The sequence below is a fragment of the Dryas octopetala genome, chromosome 7, assembly GCF_963921425.1.
Source record: "Dryas octopetala chromosome 7, drDryOcto1.1, whole genome shotgun sequence".
Taxonomy (NCBI): Eukaryota; Viridiplantae; Streptophyta; class Magnoliopsida; order Rosales; family Rosaceae; genus Dryas; species Dryas octopetala.
In genome coordinates, this window is record NC_141372.1 from 7,474,345 (window position 1) to 7,497,540 (window position 23,196).

At 36.5% G+C, this 23,196-nt stretch overlaps 4 protein-coding genes across 5 annotated transcripts; 1 reads left to right on the plus strand and 3 right to left on the minus strand.

Moving 5' to 3' along the window:
- Positions 1-547: 547 nt before the first annotated feature.
- Positions 548-8,173, plus strand: LOC147279202 (topless-related protein 1-like). Its single transcript, XM_086252365.1, has 25 exons — positions 548-574; positions 1,099-1,206; positions 1,295-1,474; positions 1,576-1,689; positions 1,760-1,918; positions 2,122-2,251; positions 2,406-2,523; positions 2,668-2,723; positions 2,805-2,955; positions 3,081-3,190; positions 3,272-3,341; positions 3,434-3,507; positions 3,595-3,690; positions 3,767-3,862; positions 3,953-4,080; positions 4,181-4,415; positions 4,582-4,746; positions 5,191-5,337; positions 5,732-5,842; positions 5,955-6,137; positions 6,495-6,623; positions 6,709-6,804; positions 7,023-7,211; positions 7,339-7,502; positions 7,817-8,173. The coding sequence occupies exons 2-25, from the start codon at positions 1,127-1,129 to the stop codon at positions 8,040-8,042; spliced, it is 3,207 nt and encodes a 1,068-aa protein (XP_086108491.1). The 5' UTR covers positions 548-574; positions 1,099-1,126; the 3' UTR covers positions 8,043-8,173.
- Positions 8,174-8,866: 693 nt separating this feature from the next.
- LOC147279203 (AmmeMemoRadiSam system protein B) lies at positions 8,867-12,163 on the minus strand. Its single transcript, XM_086252366.1, has 8 exons — positions 11,962-12,163; positions 11,623-11,707; positions 11,439-11,507; positions 11,147-11,259; positions 10,592-10,703; positions 10,192-10,335; positions 9,831-10,005; positions 8,867-9,171 (listed from the first exon to the last, which is right to left on the minus strand). The coding sequence occupies exons 1-8, from the start codon at positions 12,011-12,013 to the stop codon at positions 9,046-9,048; spliced, it is 876 nt and encodes a 291-aa protein (XP_086108492.1). The 5' UTR covers positions 12,014-12,163; the 3' UTR covers positions 8,867-9,045.
- Positions 12,164-12,876: 713 nt separating this feature from the next.
- PHOX1 (Octicosapeptide/Phox/Bem1p (PB1) domain-containing protein / tetratricopeptide repeat (TPR)-containing protein) lies at positions 12,877-16,543 on the minus strand. Its single transcript, XM_086250638.1, has 4 exons — positions 16,269-16,543; positions 13,935-15,947; positions 13,616-13,852; positions 12,877-13,380 (listed from the first exon to the last, which is right to left on the minus strand). The coding sequence occupies exons 2-3, from the start codon at positions 15,943-15,945 to the stop codon at positions 13,704-13,706; spliced, it is 2,160 nt and encodes a 719-aa protein (XP_086106764.1). The 5' UTR covers positions 15,946-15,947; positions 16,269-16,543; the 3' UTR covers positions 12,877-13,380; positions 13,616-13,703.
- Positions 16,544-19,031: 2,488 nt separating this feature from the next.
- Positions 19,032-23,196, minus strand: LOC147279205 (calcium-binding EF hand family protein). 2 transcript variants are annotated; one of them, XM_086252505.1, is made up of 7 exons: positions 22,721-23,196; positions 22,562-22,629; positions 21,717-21,940; positions 21,551-21,634; positions 21,237-21,450; positions 19,841-20,137; positions 19,032-19,578 (listed from the first exon to the last, which is right to left on the minus strand). In XM_086252505.1, exons 1-7 carry the CDS (start codon positions 23,091-23,093, stop codon positions 19,414-19,416), a joined length of 1,425 nt encoding a protein of 474 aa, XP_086108631.1. In that variant the 5' UTR covers positions 23,094-23,196; the 3' UTR covers positions 19,032-19,413. The 2 variants fall into 2 exon arrangements, with proteins under 2 accessions (XP_086108631.1, XP_086108632.1); XM_086252506.1 differs by having other exon boundaries at positions 19,436-19,775.

A 23,196-nucleotide genomic window follows, 5' to 3' on the forward strand; every position in this document is an offset into this window, starting at 1 on the left:
ATTTTTTTAATTTAATATTTAACGTTTTGATTTACTACAATTTAGAATGGCATATCCTTTGAATATCCTAGCAAAAAAAGAAAAAAACGTACAAAAATCCCAAATAATACAACCAAGATTTTTAAAATAAAACAAAAAGCGTGTAAATTACTTCATTAGGTAAATGACAACAAAAAAACGTGTATATTTCTCCATTAGGAAAATGACAAATAAAAAACGTGAAAATTTCGTCTGGCGCCTCTCTTCTCGCGCCAAGCGGGACCCACAATTTTGGATGGTCTGTACCATACTTATATAAGCTACCTTCCTTATCAAGAAGGCCTTATCAGTAGTAGTCTGACAACTTATCTCCTCGTACTTGTTCGCCATCTATGTTATTCTTGTGTTTCTCGCACTCCTTTAAAAATAATAATATATTAATTTTGGAGTGTTAAGAGGAAAAAAGTGGGAGTGCCCATAGTGAATTTCTTTATTTTAGCCGTTCATACATAGGCATATATTATATATCTCAGTAAAGTAGAGCAAAAATTAGAGAGAGAAAATCACATTTGTTCCTGTGCTCTTGAGCTTTGAGGTGAGCTTTAAAAAGTCTTTGCTTTTCGTATTTTTTAATTATATTTTCATCAAAAGCTTTGCTTTAATTCTCAGCTTTTACAATCTTATTTTCTTATTAACGTTTTTGAATGGATGGAAATTGTTCTGAATGTGTGATGTTGAAGGCGATCATCTAATTAATTTTCTTTTTTTCTCATTTGGGTTTATGATATCCATAACACTCTGTTTGGTTGATGAGAAAACGGAGGAAAGAAATCAAGAATTCGTTGCAACCCAGATCAAAACCACTAGTCCTTTGTTTGGTTTGTCATATGTTTATTGGGTTTTGAACTTTTGACTCTGAACGCTTTCTCATTTTTGGGATAATCTCTCATGGGTGGGAAGGGCTCTTGTTTGAAGTAGTGAAGAATGAAATTAATATAGTTTTTTTCTATTATCTGAAAATTATATAGTTCAGGTTATACTTTTGAGTCTGGTATGTGTAATATTTTACTTTATTTTTATTATTTAATAATTACTGAATCCATCTGAGGGTACTTGAAGATTTCAGGCACTACTGAGAGCATCTGGGATGTCTTATCTCAGAAAAGAGCTTGTTTTCTTAATCTTACAGTTTTTTGGTGATGAAGGTTATAAAGAAGCTGCCCACATGTAATTTTCTCTATCTCTATCTATTAATAGGCATAAACACACTTATGATTGTTTGTCAATGACAATTATTTTTGCAATTGATGTATAGGCTTGAACGTGAAAGTGGATTTTACTTTGACATGAATTATTTTGAGGACATGGTTCTCAGTGGGAAATGGGATGAGGCAGAGAGGTACCTCTCTGGTTTCACAAACGTTGATGACAATAAGTACTCGACCAAGATCTATTTTGAACTCAGGAAGCAACATTTCCTTGAGGCACTTGACAAGTAAGAATATAATTTTTATAAAGCATTTCTATGATCTATGCATAAACATTTTCTAGAAAATATCAAGTTCTGAAGCATTGATATTGGTTGATTATTGACAGCAATTGCCGTGCCAAGGCGTTAGATATTCTCATGAAGGATCTGAAAGTTTTTGCCAAAGGTAACGAGGAGCTGTTCAAAGAAATGACTAAACTTCTGGCATTTGACAATATAAGGTATGACTTCATATATTGTGACTGTAGCATTTTTCAAATGAGCTTTATACCATTTGTATGAGTTAAACAGGGAACATGAGTCACTCTCTATGTATGGAGATACAATGTCCGCAAGGAAGAATAGGATGCAACAAATCAAGGAAATAATTGAGGCAAATCCACTTTTCCGTGGCAAACTGAAAGTTCCTGGAATCAAAAGTCAGAGGTTACGCGGTCTCATTAACCAAAGGTAATATACTTCATAATTTTTTCCCTTCCTATTTGGTGATTACATGTGTAAAATTGCAATGAATTGTATGTTTGTACATGTGTCTGTGTGTCTGAGAGAGAGAGAGAGAGAAACTTGGTATTGTCATATTTTCTATAAGATTTAGTCACTTTCTGTTTATTTTTCATTGGGAGTGAGACTGATCTATGTGCTTAATTTGACAGCTTGAATTGGCAGCATATGCATTGTGAATATCCAAATCCAAATCCAGCCATTCAAACCCTTTTCATTGATCATGTTTGTGAACCGCAGGACAGTTTTTCATTGTCTCAACCAACTGAGATCAATTCGCAAGTAAGATATGTTCTGGAGACCTGAATTTATTTCCTTAAATATTCGTCCTCAATAACCAATTGATTCATGCTCAGTGTTCAGACTACCTGATTTTTTAAATTTAGTTTAGTCATTTTGGATTCTCTTATGATTGTTCTAACCTTTTGTGTTTTAGCCTTTGCAAGCCACATCATATCCATTTCCAACATCTTATGCGGAGTCAAGTCCCTCTACCTTAACACAATCTACTCTTTGCTCTGGAGCATTACCTCTTAATGCTGCAAAGAACCCAGGTATTGTGAAAAATCTTCCAATAATGTTGTTGGATACTGGTACCCTCTAAATTAGAGGCTCTGATTTATGTTTGATGTATTTCCTCATTTTACACATTGCAGAGTTGCTATTCTTAACTTTTGATTACATTTTTATGGCTACAGCTATTGACTATTCTGATGATTTATCCAAACAAATACCCTTCGGGACTTCGGATGAGGTATTCTGGATCAAGTTTCTGTGCAGCATTACATTATAGAACATGTGTTTCTTTACCTTGGTTTTCATTTTTTTTGTTTAGGCATCATCAACTGTCACTGATCCTGGCCAAGGTCACATCTCTGAACTTGCCATACCCAACGATTTTCCCAATACTGTTGCCCTTACATTGAATGAGGCGTTATCTCCAACGAGCATGGATTTTCATCCCGTCTGGCAGACTTTTCTTTTAGGTTAACTGATGCACTTTATGGTTTTTTCCCCCTTCGTTTCTAGATACTCTGCCTTTTTAGGGTGATCATGTGAGGCAACTATTTGTGATAGTTTACTCATGAATCCTGCTAATGTGATTCTTCAGTTGGAACTTGTGTTGGGGACATAGGAGTGTGGGATGTTAGTTCTGGGGAAAAATTGCTTTCAAGAAATTTTGGAGTTTGGGATCTTGAACCATGCTCGATGGCGTTAAAGGTGTGTCTGTTTCTGGAATATGTTTCTCTTCCAACTTTATTGACATGATCCGACAATTTAACCAATGTCAATTATGTTCAGGAAGCTCTGGTAAAAGGTTCAAATGTCTCTGTTAATCGTGTCATATGGGGTCCTGATGGTTGTTCATTTGGTAAGAAAGTTGGGAGACTTAAGTGGTATGTAGTGTCTGATTTTCATTTTTCTAGTTCATATTCACTACTGTTATGCTCTTCATTTGAACAGGGGTTGCATATTCAAAACACATCGTGCAATTATACACTTATTGCGGAGGCAGCAATATTCATCAACAATTGGAGGTATGCTATGCAAAGTACATATAAATTATCAAACTGCAATCTTTGAGTATGTGATTTTAAATCTAAAACTGAATTTTTCACATGTAGATTGATGCTCACTTGGGCAGTGTAAATGATATAGCATTCTCTTCTCCTCACGGTCAACTTTTCGTCATAACATGTGGTGATGACAAGACTGTCAAGGTTGGTTTATTACACAAGATAGTAAAATTTTAACTTGTGGTGATACTGACAACATGTTTATTAATCTATGTTTAAGGTGTGGGATGTGGTTAGTGGTAACAGATGGTTTACTTTTGAAGGTCATGAGGCTCCTGTTTATTCTGTCTGTCCTCATGCCATAAAAAATGTCCATGTAAGAGCCACTTTGGATACTATCGCTCTGATTCTGGTGATGTATGACTTTTTAATCATTTGATGTACATTTTCGTGCTTCATGCCTCAGTTCATCTTTTCAACAACAGTGGATGGTAAGATCAAAGCATGGTTATATGACAATTTAGGAGCCAGAGTTGATTTTGATGCTCCTGGTCTTGGGTGCACCAAAATGGCTTATAGTGCTGATGATCAAAGGTTCAACTTACATGGCCTGCACTGCAATTGCCATCTTTTGTTTCCTTATTGATATCTCTAGGGTGAATAGTAATGCTAGCTTTCATTGAGATCTATGTAGGCTTTTTTCATGTGGGACCAATAAAGGAGGGCAATCATTTCTTGTTGAATGGAATGACCATGAAGGTACGTTAAAAAGAATTTACCAAGGACTTGGAAAAAATCCATTGTCTGTTGTGCAATTTGATACAACCAAGAACCAGTTTTTGGCTGCCGGTGATGACCATATGGTTAAATTTTGGGATATGGACAATACCGAGCTTTTGACAACTATTGATGCTAATGGAGGATTACCAGTAAGTTTGCTTTTCTTTTTTCTCATTTAATCCTAGACGAATATCAATGTGTATGAAGGTCTTGGTTCAGTAGGCTTTTAAGGTTCCAACTAGTATTTCAAATTTCATCGAATAGACAACAAAAGAGCAATCTAAGTCATTTATTTCCTTTTTTATTGATACTTAGGCAAATCCATATATTTGCTTCAACAAAGAGGGGACATTATTAGCTGTTTTTGCCAATGAAAACAGAATCAAGATATTGGCCACTGATTGTGGTCTTCGTTTGTTGCAAAAATCTGAGAATGATTCTACTGATGCCTCTGGAGTTGAGTTTGAAACTTCAAGGAAGGTCAGCATATGAAAGCCTCTTTGTTGTTTGTTATTGAATATTTTTCTTGATAATGCATTTAATTTCATGCGGCCTGCTATTAGTGCAAGTTCAATTGGTGCTAATGCCGGAGTTACTGATGTTGTCCTCATGGTTGGAGAAAAATATATTTTACATTTATGTTTTATATTTTATTCTTAATCTTATGTTGGATATCTTCAAACTTTGTTAAGAATTTTTTGGAAATTTCTCTCTCTCTCTCTCTCTCTCTCTCTCTCTCTCTCTCTCTCTCTCTCTCTCTCTCTCTCTCTCTCTCTCTCTCTCTCTCTCTCTCTCTCTCTCTCTCTCTCTCTCTCTCTCTCTCTCTCACCTTTAAATTAAAGGTAGGCATTATGGTCATGAATGGTATGTTTCTTAGTGACTACTTCTCTAGGACTATGCAAAAAATAAACTTGTTTTCTGTAGAATGGGGACCCAAGATATGTGGAAGAAGTGCAATCCAAAATAACTGGAGAAGCCAGTAACAGAGAAAAGGCTCGGGCGCTTTTGGTGATTAACAGGCCTTCTCAATGCCATTCCTTGAAGCTCTCTGCTCATGTGAAAAGAAAGAAGGTATGGATTTTTCTTTTCTTTCCCACTTTTTTTTTTTTTTCTAACCTGTTATGGCTTTGTTTCTATTTTGGTTCTTTTGTCCGTCTACCAAGCTTTACATGTTTTCTTGATGAACCGTGCCTCTTGTTTGGTAATGTTATAGTGTATACTTTAGCAGATTGCTTCTTCCAAGATAATAATTGAGAATGCTGATGGTTTTATACTGTTTAAAGTTTATGTGAAATTGATGAAATTGACCTCAGACATCTGTAATTGTACAAGAGGTTTATAATTACAATTCTGTCTGAATGTACTCTCTTCCAAACAAAAACAAAGATGTCTGGGCATTAAGTTTCAGATATGAGTATTAAAATGTTTCAGTAGCTTCTCATTAGCTTTGTCTCTGACAATGCAGATATCAAGGCTGATCTACACAAATGCAGGTGATGGCATTTTGGCATTAGCATCAGACGCCATTCATCTACTCTGGAAATGGCCACAAGATGACCTTAATTCTAGTGGAAAGGTCAAGAAAGATATCTTAATAGTTCTTTCCATCTAAAGTTCCCCTTTTTTGTTCGAAATTGAAATTGGAACAATAGTTGGTGGTCATGTGATTCTGATGATATTTAATGTAGGCAACTACCAAGGTTCACCCTCCTTTATGGCAACCAAGAAATGGCTTACAGGTGATGAGCAATGACCTTACCAGCATCAACCCTGAAGAGGCTGTGCCTTGCTTTGCTTTGTCCAACAATGATTCATATCTCATGTCAGCATCAGGAGGGATGATCTCCCTTTTTAACATGATTACATTTAAGGTAAACCCAAGACAAATAGTATCAAATTTATCAAGTGTTGAATCAACATAGCCATTTCATGGGGGATGGGTGGTTAATAATCCATAATGATTTGCGATTACCTATTCCCATCAATGGTTTATAGGATGACAATATATGTTTCCTCAAATTATTTTGTGAATTTTCGGGAACTAATCTCCTATCCACAGTAGTCCTTCTACATGCTGCAAAATTCTTTCATCAATGTCCAAAATCTCTCTTCTTTTTTTTCAGCCAAAACGTCCCAAATCTTGTTTGTCATTATGCTTAGGTTCTGTTTGCAAATGTTTTAGGATCTAACTCATTGTGTTCTTACAACTTTGTTGCATGAAAACACAGACAATGATGAAAGTCATGCCTCCACCACCTGCGGCAACATCTCTTGCTTTCCACCCTCAAGATAACAATATAGTAGCTATTGGCATGGACAATTCCACAATTGTCATATATAATGTCCATTCAAACAAGGTACTTTGTTTATTCTTGTGAAAACACGTAGTGATGCTGTTGTGAGGCAATCCCAGAAAGTTGTATCATTGCCTTCATTTTGCAGGTTACAAATAAGCTTGAGGGTCACACCAAAGAAGTCACTGGCCTTGCCTTCTCTAACACCCTGAATGTACTTGTTTCTTCTGGTGCTGATGCTCAGGTCAGTGTGATATTTGGTGGCATGCATATTGGAAACCACAATTACTTTCAGCTATGGCTAGTACTCTTAATTTCATTGCACCACTTTTTCTTTCTTGGCTCCTTGGTTTTGTAATCCTGCAGACTTCTTTAGCGTTTTAGATTTACGAAGGCTTTTGTGAGAACTTAATATCTAATGGTGACTTGTGTCATTTAACAATGTCATTTTCCCTGCTTCAGATTTTTGTGTGGAATGCTGATGGGTGGGAAAAACAGAGAGGCAAATTGTTGCAGATTCCAGATGGGCAGAAGTGGAGAGCATTGTCAGATACCCACATCCAGTTTCACCAGGATCAACTGCACTTCCTTGCCATACACAAGACCCACCTTGCAGTGTATGAGGCCAAAGAACTAGGATGTGTAAAGCAGGTCTCTCTCTCTCTCTCTCTCTCTCTCTCTCTCTCTCTCTCTCTCTCTCTCTCACACACACACACACAGCAGGTCTTGCTTGTGAATAGATGATTAAGTCTTCTTCTCTTCTGTTTTGTGTTTCCAGTGGTTTGCAGGTTCTTCTACACCAATTTCCCATGCAACATTCTCATGTGATAGCCAGATCGTGTATGCCAGCTTTATAAATGGAAGTATAGGCATATTTGATGCTTCAGTCCTTGAATTACGTTGCCAAATCAATCCCTCTGCTTACATTCCTGCTGATATAAGGTATTATACCAACTTCCCTTTATTAAACTGGTACCTACTATGGAGGTTCCTCAGCTCACCATGGATTTCTTTAAGACTTGTTGATTAATCATGTACATTGATTTGTGCAATGCCCTAAAGTTTAACGGGAATATTCTCTTGCAAGACTCTGACATGTTATGTTACATAGTATCAATTTGGACTCTTGTTTAATGTATGAGACTAAATTGACACTCCAACAACATAACATGTCAGATATTTGGCAAGATAATATTACCCAGATTTAGCATTTCTATTTATGCCTCATAATTTTAATTTGGGTTTGTGGTTGCTAGTTGCAGTCAGACTGTGTACCCAGTTGTTATTGCTGCACATCCACAAAATTCAACCCAGTTTGCTGTTGGACTCTCTAATGGAGAGGTCTATGTCCTCGAGCCTCTGGAACCTGACGCAGGTAAATGCGGGGTGTTGCCGTTGGATGACACAAAGCTGAAGAGCAGCGAGCCTATGAAATATGAGGGCATCTTGAGGCTTGAAAAATGCCTATGGTGGAATTGCTAGACCATGTAGGCCTCTTATTACGTAATAAGGTTTGAGCTATAAATAATGTATGCTATGGAGTTTAGGGCGCATTTTGGCCTGCAAGAAATCTAACAAAAATATGTCCTGGCAAAGAAATTCAAGAGTTTATATAGAAGTAACGGTTTAGTGATTAATTGAAAATTAGCAATCATTATTTCTTTGAAGTTTCAACTTTCAAGTTTTATTACTTGAATCAGACCACATTAATGATACATCACCTATCACATATATGGTTCACTAAGTTAGAGGAGGTAATATGGTTCCTAATGTTATCTCTTTCGGACTATTATTTTCGAAAGTATTATATTATTTGATCTTAAAATACTCCAAAAAAATTTCCACCAAAAATACTCCAAAACTTTAGTCGTATTAAAGATTTTTTAAAAAATTATTCTAGGTTGACACATTTGAGCGATGCTTTCCATCCCCAGATCTTCCATCTCCGTCTCATAAAATCATGTCTTTTTTTTTTTTCATTTCAAATAAATAAATAAAATTAAATCATACATAAAAAGATATGGGGTTGTAAGATGGGAATGGAGCCAAGCTTTTTTTTTTTTGAAAATGGGTATGGATAGATAGGCGTGGTCGGAGAATTTGGTTGTCAAATTGACAAAGATCAGCAGAGGATTAAGATTTGACCTTGATTATCTCAACCTTGTCAATTTTTATCCAAAACTCACCAGATCTCTCTAACAAATAGCTCTGGCCAAGCAAAAAAGAAAAGGGTCGAGATGATCTATATGCCCTATCACTTTGGTTTTTGTAGTTTGGGCTTGAGTAGGATGGAACCTTAGGAAAAATTAAAGACAACCCAATGCATGATCTGCAACTAAATATAAGAAATCAGAGGGCAACATCATGATCCATTATTAGTATCAATCTACAAGCAGGGGAACCCAATGACGGTTCATGAAATGCATATATTACAGTCAAATTGATGAAAATTAAATTGCTGAATTTCTCGTTGGAGAATAAATCTTCAAGCATCTACCTTTGCTGCTGCAGATGCATAACTTACACTGCTGTCCCTCATAGTTTTGCATTGACTTGATTGCTCATACCGGAGAAAATTTATCTTTATGTTTGTGGAGCAGTTCCTCAGCATCTGAGTACATTGAAATATATTGAAGGGTGAGAAATCAAGAGTAACAACAACCACCCAAGAAATTTGTTTCAACTGAATAATTCAAGAATTTGAACAATGAAAAAGGTAAAACATTTTGCAGTTTAGGTAGCTAAGTATAGTTCTTCAATAAAATGGCCTATCCTAACATTTTTCCTGTCAACCTGATTTGATGGCTTCAATATGTCAATAATAATTTGAAATAACAAGGATATGTTGAGGTTGCTTTCATTATACTTGTTGCTCCTTTTAATTACTGCATCCCTGGCATGCTTGTTAGAAAACATGCTTGTAGGCCGGCATGTTAGAGACCAGCTGCCTTAAAGTTTGTCTCCAGAGACAATGGTATAATGGTCACTGAAATAGGTGAAAGCTTTAAATTTTATTTTTTGATAAGAAGATGAAAACTTTTAAATGAAGCTGGGTTTCTTAATGATAGGCATAGCCTTTCAAGCTGAAAACAGAAATATAAACCTAAGACAAGTCCAAATCATCAAATTAATGTTTCAGGCTTTTACCCTATTTCACCCGATGGTCATATTCTCAATTTGGTTACCATGTAATTTTCTTTGCCAAATTTAAGAAAAAATATTTGAAACACTTCCCTTTCAGAGACTTGAGGGAAGATTTGAGGAACTTACATGAAGAAAAACGCTAATTGGATGCCGCCCACAAATGGTGTTGTCAAACTCTGACAGATACTGTTTGAACGCATCTGGATTTCCTGTTTCTATTATATCCATTCCCATCCTGTCCAAAGCCTCAATAGATTTGTGTATGGCCCCGTGTTTCTTGTCATAGTGCATGTAATTGAATCTGAGACAGAATAACAAGATCAGGCACAGTTAACAAGTATCAGCCCAACTTGATGCATATGTTCAGAAAGCATGGAAGAGAAGAGAATTAGCCAAACAGGCTTATCATCATGTAAAATAACAATAAAACAGCATCCATTAAGTAATATTTAAATCGAATCCAAGTACTGCTTTAAATGAAATATACCGAGAGCCCCAATGACAAAAATCTGATGACACAGAGAAGAAATTTTTTGGATCATCCACATATTTGGCAAGGAACTGCCCGTACATGGCTTCAGTTTCAGCTTTAAGAGCACCAACCAAAATGGGTACAACTTTAATTGAGTGCCTGCATCAGTATCATCAAAAGTCAGCCATGCCAAACTTGCTTATAGAATAGAACTGTTCTATATTAAAAAGAGTAATGCTATTTGGCCCAAAACAACTGACCAAATTGCTTGGACCAAATGAAGTGGCAGCTATCAATTGGGTGTAATACATACTTGGGCCAAGACACCCAATTGATGGCTGCCACTTCATTTGGTCCGTTGTTTTGGGCCAAACAGCATTACTCAAAATATGTGTATTAAGAAATTGAAAGATACCCCTCAAAAACTTTAGCAAGATATGGCAAGTGCATTTCCATGCTATGTTCAGCCTCATCAACATGAATATCCATCAGTTCAAACTTTGCAGTAGCTTTTAGCTCTTCAATTACTGACAAGTGAAAACAAACAGAATTTTAGAAAACCACCATAAAAGTTAACACGAATGTAGTTCAAAGAAGCATTTGATAAGTCATTCAGATGTTTTTAATTGGTGCCATTTCAAAAGGTAAAAAGAGAAATGAGCACAAAAATTTTTTTGTTACTTGAAAGTTGAAACTGACTGGGTTTTAAAGTGAAAAATAATAATCCCTCAAATTGTCTTGTAAGTCATGCAGGTGCCAAATGAAAAGAAAAAGAAAAACAGCACCAGAAATCAAAGGTGAGGAAGATAAAGGCAAAAAACAACAATTCCAAGTTCACCAAATTTACCATACACATAATTTCCTCTATATTTTCAGATAATCTAACGTTGGATTCATGATTCAAGGTCTTCCTAACAAAAGAATTCTAAAGCACGAGTAAACTGTAATTCAACAATGAGAATCACAGTACCTTCCAAATCAATAGGTAGGTCCCCTATGGGGGTCTTGTAAACTGTGGCCGTCGAAAGAGCACACTTTGGAGTGTAATAGTGGTGAGATGGACCTAGAAGGAACACCCGGGTACTGAAACGCAAGTTTTCTCACATATTAGCCAAAATTAGGCAGCTAATTGCCATACTAACTAATCTTTACAGGTTTAATTATGAACCAGCGTGCAATTACTAGAAAATTATAAGCTCATTTTAGATACTTCATGATCAAAACAACAAAACTAAACAGAAAACAACAAGAACATAACGCACATGTTTGTTGGGTCAATGTTGCCAAATGCATAGGCAGCAGCACGACCCGAATATGAATAACCTGCATGCCTGCAATTCCAGAGACGCCCAGAGAAAAATAAAATAAAATAAATAATTTGTCATTTCTTTTTTTGGTTAATTAATGCTTTAAAAAAAGCAGCAAAACAGGTCTAGATTAGCTTACGGAGCAATGACACCTCGAACATCAGGAGATTTAGTGAGCCCAGATGCTCTCAGCCATCCTTCAAGCTCTTCTGTTAACTTCTTAGCTGAAACATTAAAAAAATTAAAAATGAAAAACATATTCATTTTAAGCAATTAATCTTATAATTTAATTCTGAAATGCAAGTATGCAACCCAAATTTGATGACTTCTTTACTACCGCATAAAATCCAACAGTAAGAAAACAATAAATCCATGTATGGGACTCGAATTTCAATGCTATTGGGTCTTATTTTCTCGGCAACCAAACAGAAAACGGGTGAGGAATTAGAGAGAGAGAGAGAGAGAGAGAGATACTGACGATTGTCGGTGTACCAAGAACCAGCATGCGATGCTCTTCTGACTTTCTCCATTGATGGAATCTTGAAGGATGAAGATGAGAAGAAACCCTAATTAGCTCAAACAAAAGTTACTGAGAGTGAGGGACAGAATTCAGATTCTTGCTTGCTTTCTTCTATGGGAGAAATTGAAGTTGGCGTTGGAGTAGTAGTGGGGGTTGACGTGGGTATATTAAATTAAATTAATAATCAAATGGTATTTAATATTTATCATTTACGCCACTTTGATTCTGAGAGCTAAACTTTGCAATTTGCAGCTTGCCCCCTTCTCACACTTAAACTCAATAATTGTTACATTCCAAGCCATGTTGATGTTACCATTGTTATTTGAGCTTTGGGTTAAACCAAATTAGGCCCAATAGGCCCAAGTCTGGTGGGCCAGCCCTCAGTCAATAATTTTCCATGACTCACTCGACCTATGCCCAGTCACCTTGGGCCAGAATTTATATTTCGGAAAGTGTTTAGGGTGAGAGTCGAACTATTGTCGTGAGTGTGGAAAATAGAATGCATACTATTTGAATTAGAAACCACCATTGTCAGATCTTTGGGGTTAACTCAAGTGGTGAAAGTAAATGTAATAATGAGTTAAAATTAGGATAATTCTAAAATTCGATTCCTCTAATGTAACCAAAAAAGAAACTTCCAAAAAAAGAATAAAAATCCAAGAATGTGACAATCATTCTTGGATTTTTATTCTTTTTTTCTCAGAAGAACTTTATATGTATACATTTTGGCTGGTTCAGACATCACGAACCAACTATAGGATTCAAACAAAACCAAAGCATTGTATAAACTGACAGCCAATGCCAACCAAAATGATTTAGTACGTAATGAAAGAAAAAGATTCAATGGTCATATAGACCCATTACATGAAACTTTTACTCCGCTGCCAACACCAAAAACACCTGAAGTTGTTACAATGGTAGTCCTATTGGAGCTACATTTCAATTATTCCACAACTGAACCAACTGTATTTTGGTACATCAGAAGATTCATAATCAAATATTCAATCATACAGTGGAGAATGAACAAATGCAAAGGAAATAATAGCTTTCTCTGCTATTGTAAAACAACCACAAATCGTTCCAACTTACAAATGACAACCTATGACAAACAACAAACCTGGCCGAGTAGGCAAGTAACAAGCAAAATAATGCTACCTTTGCTTATTCTTTGAATGAACAAATCCAATCATATACCCTATACCCCAAATTGTGTGAATGAATACTCTAAAGAATCTCCAACAAACAAAACAAATGGTATGGCTGGCTTTGCAACCCCATCACCATCACTCAAATTCAAACACTATGCGAACTTTCTGTTGCTCCCAAAGCAACAAAGAAGTTGGACACAACAGTCCATTGACAGAAAAGACAAAAGACCTGCAATCACCAAAGAAACCAGAGAGATTAGGTTTTATCCAGTCCAGTCTATAAGTTTGCACTGACCATGAAGTTTCAAAGAATGAGTCTGCTTAAGACCATGTCTTTGGATAAAGAATGAGCTTTCAAAATTGTAATAAAATTTTTCTACTAAATGAACAGTTTTGAGCATGTCTTAGATAGTTAGAAAGACAACATGATAACGAAATTCTCAGGTTGAAAAAAGACAACTTACCGATGCAGCCACGCAGCCTGCAAAAATTGAACTAAGGCAAACTGAAGCATTTGAACAAAGCCTCTAAAGGAACTATCAGCAAAAAGACTCAAACATGCTCCAAGATAGAATGGAGTTTTGGAACCCGCCGACGCAACAATGGTTCAAGCCGGAAAGAGGGAACACCAAACTGCCACCTCTTAGCATCATACATTTCATTCCACGCCTGTATTATCTCGTCAATTTTGAACCCTAAACCTGCATTTGATTGCAAATTAGTCCATGTGTTTCAAATTCTAACAGTTATAAATAAAAAATTGCATTGTCATGTGTTTATTACCTTCCAGTGCAGTTTCATTGGAACAGTGGTTCTTTATCATCACAGCTACATCTGTTGGAGAAGCTCCACAAAGTTCAAACTTCTCAATGGAAACTTCTAAACATTCTTCCCAAGTTGGTAGCCCTAGCTTATATTCCACAACAGAACGCTCATACAGCATGGTTCCCCATAAGAGATATATTTGTGACTTCATATTTGCAGCCTGCTCTGCTGCTTCATCAGCAGATACCTCTTGAAATAGGCCATCCCAGCCCAATTTCTGCAATTGGACTTTGTATTTATCTGCTTTGGAGAGTCCATTTAGACGTCGCTCTTCCATCTCCTCCCACATCAGCATGCCCTTGTCCATGCTGTCCTCAGCCTTGTTATAAAGCTGAAGCACCTCAGAGGAAGGCTCAGTTTCCAACTCGATTTTGCTTCCAATCGAATAGTACCAACAAAGCTTTGCTTGCTCAAACTGCTGTTGGCCAAGTGCAAGATATCCTTCATAGAAGTCTGGTTTTATTTTCACAGCTTCTTCATACTTACCCTCTGCCTTCTTATACTCTTTCTGTGCCCAGTCATATCCAGCCTTGATCTGTTCAATAATGGAATCCCTTGAAGCATCTTCTGCAAAGGACACTCGCTTCCTCGCCCTAGACATGTGGACATTTCCCCAATTAAACAATGCCAAAGCCGCCATCTCTTGGAACTTATCTGCAGCAACTGTAAAAAGTTCTTGAGCATCATCAGTTGTTACAGAGTCCTCCATTGCCTCTGAGTACAGTTTCACTCCAAGTTCATGAAGATCCAAGTACGAATCAGAATCAAACCCAACATGGTTCTTGAATAATTGTGCAAACTGGATGATCCAGTCCTCAACACAAGTACCTTTTTCCACTTCTCTATCTTTTCCAGTATCCCCATTCTCAACACTGTTACTTGGTTTTTTATCTTCATCACACATCTCCTCATCACTTGATCCCTCATAAATTGGTTCTTGATCAGGACTGACTTCTGCAATAAATAATCTAAGTGACCCATGCATATCACATGATGATTCAGCCAACCTCAACTCATCTGTAGTAGTGATTGTAACCAAATCACCCTCTTGATCTCTATACTTCACAAGTACACCCTTCAAGCCAGGAAAGCGATCCCTAACTATCTCCCTGACCAACCTCATGCTACAATTCACTGGTAACTGTGCCCACCTTATATCCTCTCCAAAAACCAACTTAACTGTCTTTGCAACTACTTTTTCTTCCTTAATATGCTTCATAACCACTTTCTCTTCCTCAACAGGCTTCATAACCACTTTCTCTTCCTCAACAGTCTTTGTAACCACTTCCTTATCCTTAACAGCATTCACCTTCTCTTCCACAACAATCTTATCCTCCATCTTCTCCTCAACTTTCTTACCTTTCTTCTTTTTTAACTTCTCTTTCACCACTTTATGTAAACGAACAGCAGGAGGCTGCTGCACATTAGCAATAGCAATTTCCTTCTCATCAAGAACAATACCCTTTTCACTCATCACCTTCTTCACGCTCTCCAAAATCTCCAATGCACTTAGATTATTTGGTTCCAGACTCAAAACACTATTAACATCTCTCAATGCCAAATCCAACCTATTCAAAGCCTCATAACACCTAGATCTTTTTAACAGTGCTTTACTGTATCTCGGTGAAACCTCTAATGCTAAATTACATTCGTTGATTGCTCGAGGATATTCACCAAGACCCATTTGCATATAGCATGAAGCCATGTTGCTATGTAGATGAGCAACATCAATATGGTTTCTTGGGAGGAGTTTGAGGGCTTTTTCATACTTCAACATTGCACCTTCATGATCACGCTTCTGAAAGAGTTTGTTACCTTCTTCTTTGAGTTCTTGGGACATGTTGATGAAGATTGCAGTGTCTTCATCAAAGGCTTTCGAGTTTCGATCCAAGGGCTTGCTCTGCTTACCGCCAGTATTGCCAGGCTTTGGTACCTCCTGGTCTTTCTTCTTCCCAGTTGGCTTTCCCATTGCTATTTCAAGAATAGGCAGCCAGAGAATCAGAGCTCCAAAACAAAGCTTTTAAAGCTCTGATTTTATCTTAACCAGAAAAACCTTTCACCAATTCATACAAAGACTGCCCCAATAATTAAAGAAAAGCTTAATAACTTTGTTTGCAGACAGAGTAAAATAAACAAACCCAAAAATTGAAGCTTTGATAATTGTAATATAAATGTTTAATCAAACACACTTCACAAATAAGCAATAAATAATAATGAAAGACAAAACCCAAATCCCAGAAATTAACTGAAAGAACAAATAATGAAAATAGAATAAAATCCACTCTTTTAAACCTGACTGCTGTTCTAAAGCTCCAAATCAGCTATTGGCGATACTGATCCAGAGACAAACAAAACCCCAATTCGAAACTTGAATTTTATTGATTGTGCTTTGGATAGCGCAGAGAGACAGAGTGGATATCAATGGCGCCTCTGGTTGCAGAAGAAATGTATAGAAAGGTCACACATTTCAGGAAGGGAATTTCTCTCTCCTAGGGTTTCGGACTTTCGGGTTTCCTGAAGTGAAGGTCAACGTTCCAAGGTGATATAGTCGTTCCCACCTTCTTTGAGCGCGCGTGTCTTAACGCCCTTCTGTTCATGCCGGCATAATCTGGATTTCTGGTTTATATGTCTTGTTCCCCGCCATATTTCAATAATTCTTTTTTCAGCTTTTTTGCTTTTATATTCTGATGAGGCCATGAGAGTTATAGTATTATAGAGTTTCTCGGAAAAGGGGTAAAGGTATAATAATCGTTCAATTTGTGACTGCTAAAATTAATAATTATTAGTTATATTAAATTCAATCATATAGTATAATAAGTATTTATTGGTGATTAAAATTTTTTTTTCAAAATAACATAAAAACATATTTATTGGATGACAATTTGTGAAATTTTTAGCCAATTGTGTTTGCACACAAGCCTTATAATCTAGATGGTATTTATGCAATAAAGCCAGAAAAATAAAATAAAAATAGGGCCGACCCTAAGAAATGCACCAAGGGAAACCACCCTGGTCCCACGTCGAGGGAGTTCAAATTATATTTTTATATATATTTATGAAAATATTTGAGAAAAAAGTTTGGAAAAATCTTTAATTGTATAAAGGTCTTTTTCTTAATAAATTAACTTTTTTTTTTTTTGAGGACCATGTCCCTCATGTAAATTGAGCACAGATGTTGCCACTTATAATTTTTTTGACGAATGTTTGAATTTTTTATACTTTCATACGTGTTGATGTTTTCATCCTTATTTAAATTGAGAATGACGTTATATTCCAAACTTAATTATGAGTTTGGAGGATTTGACCATAAGCTTAAGTGAATGGGCCAGCATCTCAAGGAGCCATAATCCATCATAAGCTTTTTTGAAGGTATCCTTTCATAATTCATACACTACTATGATAAAATTGCATAAGCATATTTTTACTTTAAAAAACCTATTTTAATCAATTATTGCATAGGAACAAAAAAACATATTTAACAATTAGTTTTTTTTTTGTTGGTCAATAACAATTAGGTTTTAGAAAGCTACATTTGCAAACACCATCAAACTCTAGAACATCAGGTTGAAAAAGAGAAAAAAAAAAAAAAAAAGTAAGAAACTCTAGAATGATAGAATTCAAGGCAATAGCGTGCATACCACGCGCCTGAAAGAGTTATGCCGTTGGAGACTTGGAGGTAGCAGCTCATTTCAGAGGGACAAGAATCCAATTTATCTACCTGTAATCAATTTACAGTCAGTGAAGTTAAAAAACACATAGTGGGCCCCACTTCTCCTTTTGGACTTTTGGAGACTTGTAGAGCATAATCCACTATTCCAGGAAAACAAGGTCCCCAGTTTGCACTCTCAATTCCTCACGTGGATAATTCTCTTTCTGTTTATGGACAATATTTTTTCTGTTTTAAGAAGCGTAGAATAGTTCCTTTTTTTTATTGTAAATTGGCAAAATTATTCTTACGATACAATATTTAATGCTAATGTTAACGAGTGAGAGGTGAGTATTGAATTTAACACAACTCTTAAATAATTCTGGGTTCATCACGTTATTGCTTTTTTTTTTTTTCATAAAAGATTCACCTAACTAATTAGTGAATTAGATTTCAGATTAATTGCTCCAAAGCTTGTATAATTGAAGTAGGGTGGTAATGGTGAGAGTTCAAGATGATAAAAGGAAAAGGCAACCAAAACCTTGTGTGGTCCATGCACATTCAATAACCAGAAATTGTACTAATCAAAATCAAGATTACTTATTTTTCCCAACAATCTTTGTGGGAAATTCATGCACAGAATTAAGGGAGCCATTAAAAGGTGATTGAAACACCAGAAACGGATTACCTGAACTAATGATAGAGGTAATAACACTTTCCGGCCAGGCATTACTATGAAAACCAACCTCATAGATTCCACACAATCCTTTATACTATCTTACTCGATTGACCAAGTCATCATAAGAAAATACTGCTACGATACCATAAATTATTTAACAGAATTGCTAAATAATTTATTGAACTGAATCAAACCTTTAAATAGATTTCATCAATTTGTCTCTTAAGTAAGCACTGATATTGTATTGCAAGACTATTAATCTAAACCCTTAATCTCATAATTGTCTAAATATATGTAATTGATTTGTAATCTTACCTTAATCTCATAATTGTCTAAATATATGTAACTGATTCGTAATCTTACAATATAACATGAACATTTAACAAGTATCGCTCTAGAATTGTTTTATATACAATTTTCTTATCATTTATTTAAAAAATATTATTTATTGAATGGTAAGATTGTCTTGCTAGCAACATCATGATGGTGTAATAGTGAAATTGGTATTATATAAGTCATGGAATTAGGATGTACAGCGCAGTAATGATTGTAAGAGCAAATACAAGCTGGGGGCTGGGACCTGGTGTAATGCTGGCAATAATGGTGGCAAAGGTGGCAATATTGACCTCCATGTGTTGGCAGCTCAAATGGGATTAGAAACAACAAAGCCAATGCTGATACAGGGGATAGAAGACAACCTTTTAAGCATTTGATTTATGTGCACAAGTGATTCCATAATGCAAATACTGGTTCAAACGAACACAATATTCATAAACCAGTCTGTAAATCGTACCAAAATTGAACAACTCATTCTCAGTTTCTTTTGTTGACCAGCAAGCTACATAACAAAGGAAGCCTTGCTTCGAAGGCATGCTAAATACACATTACACAAAATGAAACATCAGACTTTTACATTAGAAAGGGGCGAGAGGAGCACATTACAACAGTTGATGGAACTTCACTCTTAGAGCTATAATTTAATCTAGAGCTACTTACAGGTTACATTTTTGATTTACAACAGGATTGACAGATTGAGCGATCCCCTTGATCTATCAAACCAATAGCATCATCTCCTAACGTGTACAACAGATCAGTGCAGCCAGGTTTAACATCTAGTCATGAACCATGATTCCTGTCTCCACGCGTTGAGTAATGTCCCTTCCCCGTTGGTGTAGAACTCTAACAAACTCGTTTACGCTTAAATGTCCATCTCGATTTGCATCAAACACATGGAAGATGATTTCAACCACATTGTCACTGAGAGATACGCCGCAAACCTGATATATTACACACATCATTCAATCAACACAATCATGATAAGTAATATTGCATTTGGCAATCTGTTGCCTATGACAGATCATCAGAACCATATGTCAAATTGTGAAGAGAAAAATATTTAAGACACCACTTATCAGTCACAAATTAAGGCAGCAGTTCCCAAAAGCTAAGTTAACTTCCCAAAAATTCTGTGATCCTGTCAAAATGTAAAACACTAAACATCAATCAATATAAACAAGGAAACAAAGACAAGTATCTTACATGAGAAGCAGCTCGTTGGAAATCCTCTCGTGTTAACATGCCATTTGCTTTGCCATAGCTGAAAAGAGCCAAAGAAAATGGCTGCAGTTTTTTGCGAACCTCAGCAAAATTTTTGAATTCCTCAAATGTGATGTGGATATCTTTAAGATGTGATTTATTGTTCAATTCATCGACCCGATCAAGCAAACTGTTTAAATGACTCATGTCGGCAGAAGCAACCATGGACAATGCAAAGTCCTTTGCTAATATGGTTCCTCGCAATTTAAAGTCATAGTGGGCAAACTCCAACTTCACCATCTATAAAATGCAATGAAGTATTTAAATACAATATGCATTTGAACTAGAACAAATTTCTGAGGAAATATGCATTCCAAACATTCCATACATTAAAGTATGCATTATGGATCAATTGAACTGAAAATGATATCAACCTGTTGGCTATTAACATCAGGAACAAAAATGGTAAAAAATTAGTGTTTTTTTGTTTGGGTGGGGCACTGTAAAGCCGTAAACCAAAATGAGTATGAAGGTGAGGTAAGTTCTGAAAACCTCTGATGAGATCTGATACAAATTAGAGTTCAAAAGGAAAAATAGCATGCGTATCCCACTTGGCTGATTCTATCTACACCCCTTAATTTACTCAATAAGTTCCTCTTATTTTTTTGTAATTTTTTAATTTCAATTTCACAACTGAATTTTTTTAAAAAAAAGTTCACTTCCCCCTCTTCCTCTTTGGCATGAGAGGCACCATGGGTATTAAGAGGCACACGTGGCACCCTCTCCCTGCAGCAGAGAGGAGTCAGAGGGACTCCACGGGCCCCCCTCTCTGTAACAAGGGAGCGCCACAGAGCCCTCTCTAGGGGCAAAGAGAGGCGTCATGGCTGTGGTGCTGGCCAGCTATTTTAAATATGAAAAAACTTGAAATTTTACTTTTAAAAAGAAACTATAAAATAAAATTACGGATAAAACGGTAGTTTCATTAAAAGATCTTGGGTGGGTATAAAGAGAAAATAAAGAGATGCAAATAGACCCACCCAATTTATTTTGCATACAAAAGGGCACTGCCATTTGTCTAACTACAATGTAATTTCTTTAATGACTTATTGTTTTATAGCTAGAATCAATTTGCAAGTACTTCTAGCATATTCATTTTCACCATGCTGCCCATATAATAAATCAATTTCTGATTCTCATATCACCTAACTTTGGCTAAATTTTTGAAAGTGGTTAAATCATTATACAACAAATAAATTTCGAAAGAACCTAATGGCCACATGAAAAAACATAAATCCAATCTAGAATGTCCGAAGGTATTATGTCCATTATATGCAACAAAAGTGAGGTAGCAAAATAGAACAAATAAACACTACATTTTATTGAAGGATTGGGAGCTTACTTCTTTATGTAAATCTTTCATAAATTTGACAAATTTATCAAGTTGGAGGCAACCCTTCCCATCTTTACCAAAAAAGTACTCCAGAAGCCCTCCATTTTCAACAGAACCATTGACTTTTAGCCCAGTTCGAAGTCCATCCCTGTGGTGAGCACCCTGTCTGTTGCAAGCTCGCATCAAAGCCATCACTTTCTTGAATTCTTCCTTATCGATTTCTCTATGTATGAATATAAACAACAGTCAAGTCACAACCATACTGGAAATAATGAAAAACAACAAGGAAAAAGAGAATAACCAGAAAGTTGTAAAATACCAACCCACTATCATTGGTGTCAAACATTTTAAAAGCCACATATAAACTTGATTCTGGGATGCTTAATAGCGTTACAAAGAAAATATATCTGTTACAAAGAACATTGTTAGAGAGGGAAAAAAAAGTCCATCCTTGTTTACATCAAAAACCACAAAAGCAGAGCAACTCACTCTTTAAAGGAAATATGCCCGTCATTGTTTACATCAAAAAGCATGAAAAATTCAGAAGGAGAACAGCGCAAATCGCCAGGATTCCTTTCCCCTTGCAAATATCCATCTCTAACAAGGTTGGATTCAGATGGAGGGAAAACAGGAACTATTGCCCTCATAAGATCTGCTGGTCTCATAAGCAATTCTCCATCTGGTGCACTAAAGGAAGCGAAGTACTCAAAAACCTTCATGTAAAAAAAGACAAAAAAAGACAGTAGAGGACATTGGTCATTACTCATTAGGTAAATATTCACTAAAGAATCAAGCTCCAATAATTTAGTTCCCCTTAACAAAACTTTGAACTTGAGTTTAGAAGCACATGTCAATTCAAAGGAGAAGAAGAGAACCAAATTATTAAAAAGAGAAAAAGTCTACAACCACATCCGAAGACCCAAAATACAATGATTTGTAGACGCGGATAATGGGTTAGAGGAAATGGTTTATGATCTTTTTGGTTCGTGATCCAGAGCCGCAAGCAAACCCTCAGGCCCCAAGACCCGGGCCTTCAACCTTGAAACTTAGACTCTAAACCCAAGCCTAAAGCCCTGAACCCGAACCCTGGGACTCGAGCTTAGGAAACTGAGCTCCAATGCCTGATCCCAAACCAAAATCCCGGAACATTGCCATAGTTTTTCAAATTAGAAACCAAAACTTGTAATTGATACAGGACGTGTTTTGGATATTATAAATGCATTCTAAATTACGTACTGGTAAATTTTTCAATGATTAAAATGCCAAATTAGGCGCATACAAATAAATACACTTAGCAGAAAATCAGTAATTACATTCCCATTGAATATGAGTACCTTCTCAGGCGGACTTCGTAACCTTATGCGTTTCTCATAGTTGAAGAAAATCTTTCTCCTATACTCATCTGCAACAACCCAATACCAAAGTTAAACAAACAAAATTCAACGCAAACCAATAAGAAAGTGAAATGCTCACAAAATTCAAAAACTTCTTACCTCCGAAAAGAAACTTAGGGCTAATTTCGGGTAAAGAAAATTTCTGAAACAAAGAACGCGAAGGCCGATCCTCCAGAGGTTCTTCGGAGCACGCCGTTGACCAGTCAGCGAACGACGACTTGTTGAAGAGAGCTGAATCGGGAGAAGACCAGTAGAGAAGCCCGAGACCCGAACCTGCTAATAAGCCCGAGATCCATTTAAGGAAGGAGCCCGAATCGGGGTTTTGTTGAGGGTTAGAGTCGAAGCTTGAGACGGTGATCAGAGAGAGTGATGAGGAGGAGGAGGAGGGTTGTGGCGCCGCAGAGAATTGGGAAGTTTGGAGCCGTTGGTGGATGGACGGTGCGGATCTTCTCAGAGATTGCAAGCGGGACATGGGAAAAAACCGAAAAATTGCGCGAAATGTTGCAGAGACGGAGTGGGAAGAAAAGTACGGACGGAGACGACGACGTAATGACTAATGAATGAGATGAGGACTT

What these genes read in the sequence shown, in the direction of transcription:
- LOC147279203 (XM_086252366.1), bottom strand. Translation starts at nt 12,013, where the DNA reads ATGGAGAAAGTCAGAAGAGCATCGCATGCTGGTTCTTGGTACACCGAC. An exon ending in CCTACCTATTGATTTGGAAG is followed by an intron (nt 10,704 to 11,146) that starts GTACTGTGATTC and finishes TTCACTTGTCAG; the next exon opens with TAATTGAAGAGCTAAAAGCT. An exon ending in CAATTAGCGTTTTTCTTCAT is followed by an intron (nt 9,172 to 9,830) that starts GTAAGTTCCTCA and finishes CAATGTACTCAG; the next exon opens with ATGCTGAGGAACTGCTCCAC.
- PHOX1 (XM_086250638.1), bottom strand. Translation starts at nt 15,945, where the DNA reads ATGGGAAAGCCAACTGGGAAGAAGAAAGACCAGGAGGTACCAAAGCCT. An exon ending in CAATGAAACTGCACTGGAAG is followed by an intron (nt 13,853 to 13,934) that starts GTAATAAACACA and finishes AATCAAATGCAG; the next exon opens with GTTTAGGGTTCAAAATTGAC.
- LOC147279205 (XM_086252505.1), bottom strand. Translation starts at nt 23,093, where the DNA reads ATGTCCCGCTTGCAATCTCTGAGAAGATCCGCACCGTCCATCCACCAA. An exon ending in GGGCATATTTCCTTTAAAGA is followed by an intron (nt 21,635 to 21,716) that starts GTGAGTTGCTCT and finishes TCTTTGTAACAG; the next exon opens with ATATATTTTCTTTGTAACGC. An exon ending in TCCAACGAGCTGCTTCTCAT is followed by an intron (nt 19,579 to 19,840) that starts GTAAGATACTTG and finishes GTAATATATCAG; the next exon opens with GTTTGCGGCGTATCTCTCAG.
- LOC147279202 (XM_086252365.1), top strand. Translation starts at nt 1,127, where the DNA reads ATGTCTTATCTCAGAAAAGAGCTTGTTTTCTTAATCTTACAGTTTTTT. An exon ending in CGCGGTCTCATTAACCAAAG is followed by an intron (nt 1,919 to 2,121) that starts GTAATATACTTC and finishes TTAATTTGACAG; the next exon opens with CTTGAATTGGCAGCATATGC. An exon ending in CTGGCAGACTTTTCTTTTAG is followed by an intron (nt 2,956 to 3,080) that starts GTTAACTGATGC and finishes GTGATTCTTCAG; the next exon opens with TTGGAACTTGTGTTGGGGAC.